Consider the following 4,662-nt stretch of genomic DNA (forward strand, 5'->3'; position numbering starts at 1 on the left):
GATTATTTATGAATTATCGCTGGCTTTAACGGTGAAGGAAAACGTCATGAGGTAAACTGCATTCTTGCGCAGTTCTGTATAAGAATTTTGAGGGTATGTGAAATCTGCCAATCCAATATAATAGAGGAGGCCAGTGCACAGTAGTAGGATATTATATAATACAGGGCTGATATTATTATTATAATTATATTTTATCATATTTTTTATGGGTTTGTTTAGATTAATTCGAATCACGGGGCTAAGTCGTTGGTACAGAATTACTTTTCTGTAATATTTCACAGATGGATATAGGGTTTCAAGCAGTATGCTACCGTTGTCGACTTGCTTTCATGAATTTTATGTTTTTTTTTAACGTTTTAGGTATTGATAAAATACTTTTTATATATAATACCGCGTAAGGTTACATGTATATCGAATTAAATGATTCGATTAAGGCTTATGTTATTTTACAAATATAAATAGCTCCAATTTTTCTGTATATTTTCCAGCATTGATGATGGCTTTTGAGAAGACCGACATACCCCAGCAAGACGTCGACGATGCTCTTATACTAGAAGTGGGGAAGTACTCTACAATGGACTTCAATTACATAAACGATCAATATAAACAATTCGATGACCCTTTCAACAGGGAGTGGAATATGCTGGCTAATAGGTGTTTCGATGATTATACTAAATGCCTTATAAGTCAGTAAGTTATTTATTATTTATTTATTACTACTGCAACATTGTACATATACAGATCTGTCAATTTATATAATAAAGCGACTGATGGGTACAAGTAAGAAATAATATTTGATACAAGTAAGTAATAATAATTTGATATTAAATATTTGATTGATGACTATTCTAGCCATTTCCAGATTGCCCGTTTACCAATGAGGGTATTAACTTGTTGCCGAGTAATATTACACTATGAAGCTGATGGTTGCGTAATTACAAAGCATTATGAGGCTTAACATCTTATGTCAGCACCACGCAGTATTTTGTTATTTCAAGTTCTGTACGGTGTAACTGCTGTTTATATATTGTCGTTACACTTACCATCAGGCATGCTCGTCTCGTTCAACTCCAATAAATAAAAAAAAATGCTTCTTAAACTTTACAAACCGTCAGTGTTGTGTTGCTCGGCAAGAATTCGTCAGCTAATGCGCGACCTCAATAGCTATAACTATTTAGTAATTTATTCACAATTTGAGAGTAAAATTAATCGACTTAACAAAGAACTGATTAATTTAATCACTGCTTAAAATTGTTGATTCTTAAGACGCTGAGCAGTGGCGTAGATTGCTATAAAAGGTCGCTATATTACATTTGATGAGGCCCTTCAATGCAGTGCGATCTTTTCGACGCTCGCTTAATGTAAGTATGGGCGAAGGGGGCTTCGTTTGAATTATACGAAGTCCCCTAAAGCTCGGGGGCTCCGTATCATTGACAAGGTTGATACGGCTATAGCTAGGCCTCTGACCTTCAGTGGTGTTATTATTTTCAGGGATAACCCTACACCTGTTTGCGGTTACAACAGGAACGAGCCTAGATGGGAGTTCTATGGATTTAGGTCTTTTAATACTTATTGCGATGCGTTTTTTGATAATTGCAGAAGGGGCTACAGTAAGTATAGTTTAATTTTAGTTGTCGCCAAACTTCTAGTTTTGAAGTTGTGACGTTCACGCCAAGAGTTTGTAATGTGGAGTAAGAACTGAGACTGCGCATGCGTTGTTGCATTTGATAGAAACTAGACTAGAATCATAAAATAGAAACTAGAGTATGAACTAGAAGTTTGGATACAACGAATTATACGATAAATAATTCTATTTATATTTGGTAAAGGTATGAATATATATCTAAACTTATATTATAAATGCGAAAAATAACTCTTTCCGTCTGTTATGCTTTTGCGACTGAACCTATTTTGATGATTCTTGGCATGGAGACACTTTGAGACACTGGAAAGTACATGGGCTATTTTGATCACCGACAAATATATAGCGGATATTTTTTCACACGGGCGGAGCGACGACCAAGCCACATTAATAATATTTCATAGGGAACTGTACTACAATACGACATAAATGTAATTTACCATCGCTATGAGCAAATCAACTGAGAGTTTTAGGGCATACACACATTATGACATGACGTTTTTCAAACGAAAAAAGTAACGTGTATCCAATGGATATATAATGGATTCAGATAAAAACTGATAGTTTCATAACATAATATAATTAGCTGGTGGTAGGATATATTTTATATCCGCTCGGGTGGCGACCATCGTAAACAAGGAGTTTAAAACCCAGCATAGTGGCTTTCTGGGATCAGCCTGTGTATATCCGGTTCCAACAAGCTGGCATAATTGTGTCGACTGCCGGGGGGGTAATCATCTATCGTTAGTCGACATTCCATTGGACCCCACTCCACTTACCATCACGTGCAATGAGGTCAATTTATCTTGACTGTATAATAATAATAACATGATGTATTTTTTCAATACCGTTCACATTTTACAGACTTTCTATCACGCACGTGAAAGCCGTGGAATGAACTCTTTGCTCTGGTATTTCCAAAGCGCTACGAACCGTATTTCTTTTGGTGACGTTTAATAAAAATATTCGTCTCAAAGTAGGCAACGGCTTATTCCTTTAGCATTGTAAGGTCGATGAAAACCGCTTAACATCAACTGAAGATCTTGCTCGTGGTAACAAAAAGTGAAGAAATAAAGAAACCAACATTTTTTATTATATTTTTTTATTTATTTAGGGTTTTTGTCCACAAGATCATACCAACCCTATTGTATCATACAGTAAAAATCACACAGATTGAAAAATAGTCATAATACCTACAAATCTAGATGATGGTCGCTAAATTACAGAGCTCTTTTTCCACATCAGTCCTTGGACACGCCAAGATCAGACCTACTTCAAATTTATTAAGTTTAATTTGCCTTAGCGCTGGTAGGACTACGTCGCCAACTCCCTAAATATGTCAATGAGCGTAGTGGTGCACCAAGCCGAAGATCGCGCCTCGTGGAGAAGATTACTGTATTACCTTGGACGGGATCACAATCCTCAGTAATGAGGGCCGACTGAAGAGAGAGAACTTGCCTTAAAAATTCCTTCTTTTCTATTTAGTTTTTTATACATTCCATTAAAGCGGCGATAGCCTAGTTGCGTGTGGAACGGACTGCCATGACTAATGTCCGTAGGTTCAAATCCCAAGGGCACACATCTCTGACTTTTCTAAAAATCATGTGTGTATTCTTTGTAAATTTATCGTTCGCTTTAACGGTGAAGGAAAACATCGTCAGGAAACCTGCACATCTGAGAAGTTCTCTATAGGAATTTCGAAGGTGTGTGAAGTCCACCAATCCGCACTAGGCCAGCGTGGTGGACTAAGGCCTAATCCCTCTCAGTAGTAGAGGAGGCCCGTGCTCAGCAGTGGGCAAGTATATAAGACAGGGCTGATATTATTATTATACATTCCATTAACAAATGTGTTATGTCGTCATTGCTGTTACACATTTTTTGTAAAAACTGGCAATTTGGAAAAGCTGTTTTTCCAGCGTACGAAGTGGCCTAACGGAAGATCAACGCTGGTTTTCTTGTCAGCCTGTGCTGTGTTAGAGCCGTTTCGTGACAATTTTACCTTAAAGTTTTTATCTGTTTTTGCTATATACACTTACTTTATTGTCATAAATTAACTGACCTTCTTTCAATTCTTTCAAATGGACAAAGTTTCCTACACATTATCTGCAGTATTTAGATTATTACTTAGTTTAAATTACGATTAAAATACGCCATCAGCTCTTGAAAACGTGATGTCTACACTTTAGAAGACAACGGATAGTGCTTTTTTATTTTTATTCGCTAAGGCCGAAATAGTTTTTAATTTTTAACAATGTTTCGTTTTAGGGCATTGGAGAATACTGGATACTGGAAAATGTCATTATTACAAATTGGTAGCAGAGTCTTTTAGAAAATGGTTCGGGAAAACTTCTAAAAAAGTTAGAAAATTTTTACCTTTGTGATCAAAAAATTTGCTTTAAGTATGCAAATAAAATTTTAATTAAAGTTAAGTATGAATTATTTCAACAAATTATGTAGTTTCGGTAAAATATTATTTAAATATAAAAATATTAATAAAATCTCGATTTTTTTATTTTATAGACCTTAATTTTTGCCATATACTTAGATTGAATCTTTGAATATCGGATTTGAATATCGGTAACATAATGTTTAAAATAACACGGCTTTGAGCAAGACATTTTATAATTGGCGGAGTTACGTATGAGAATACGTAGACGTACGAAACACTTAATTTAAAAAAAATATGCCAATATTTTTTTGAAAATTTTAATCTTCTAAAATATGCTTCTAATTGTGTAATAGTGTTGGTTGAAAATTATGTATACTTTAGGCGAAGATGTAGGGAATTCATAGTGTTAGTAATATTTTCATTATTAAATTAAAGAATCAAACCATAAACAAATTTAAGCAAGATCAAGATAATATATTGCTGAAATATATCTTAATTCCTTTCTATATGTATCATAAGTTTTGAATAGACAGCTTTCAAAAATACGCTTCGCGCCGTTTTGCTGGGGGCGCCGCCTAAATGGTAAGTTTGTACAAACCTTGTTTTTAGCCTTCTACAAAGAGACAGACAT

General features: G+C 34.9%; 1 protein-coding gene across 1 annotated transcript; it reads left to right on the forward strand.

Moving 5' to 3' along the window:
* Positions 1-494: 494 nt before the first annotated feature.
* Positions 495-4,078, forward strand: LOC115450694. Its single transcript, XM_030178766.2, has 3 exons — positions 495-690; positions 1,492-1,610; positions 3,908-4,078. Exons 1-3 carry the CDS (start codon positions 497-499, stop codon positions 4,021-4,023), a joined length of 429 nt encoding a protein of 142 aa, XP_030034626.2. The 5' UTR covers positions 495-496; the 3' UTR covers positions 4,024-4,078.
* The last annotated feature ends 584 nt before the right edge of the window (positions 4,079-4,662 follow it).

Source organism: Manduca sexta, chromosome 18, assembly GCF_014839805.1.
Source record: "Manduca sexta isolate Smith_Timp_Sample1 chromosome 18, JHU_Msex_v1.0, whole genome shotgun sequence".
NCBI lineage: Eukaryota > Metazoa > Arthropoda > Insecta > Lepidoptera > Sphingidae > Manduca > Manduca sexta.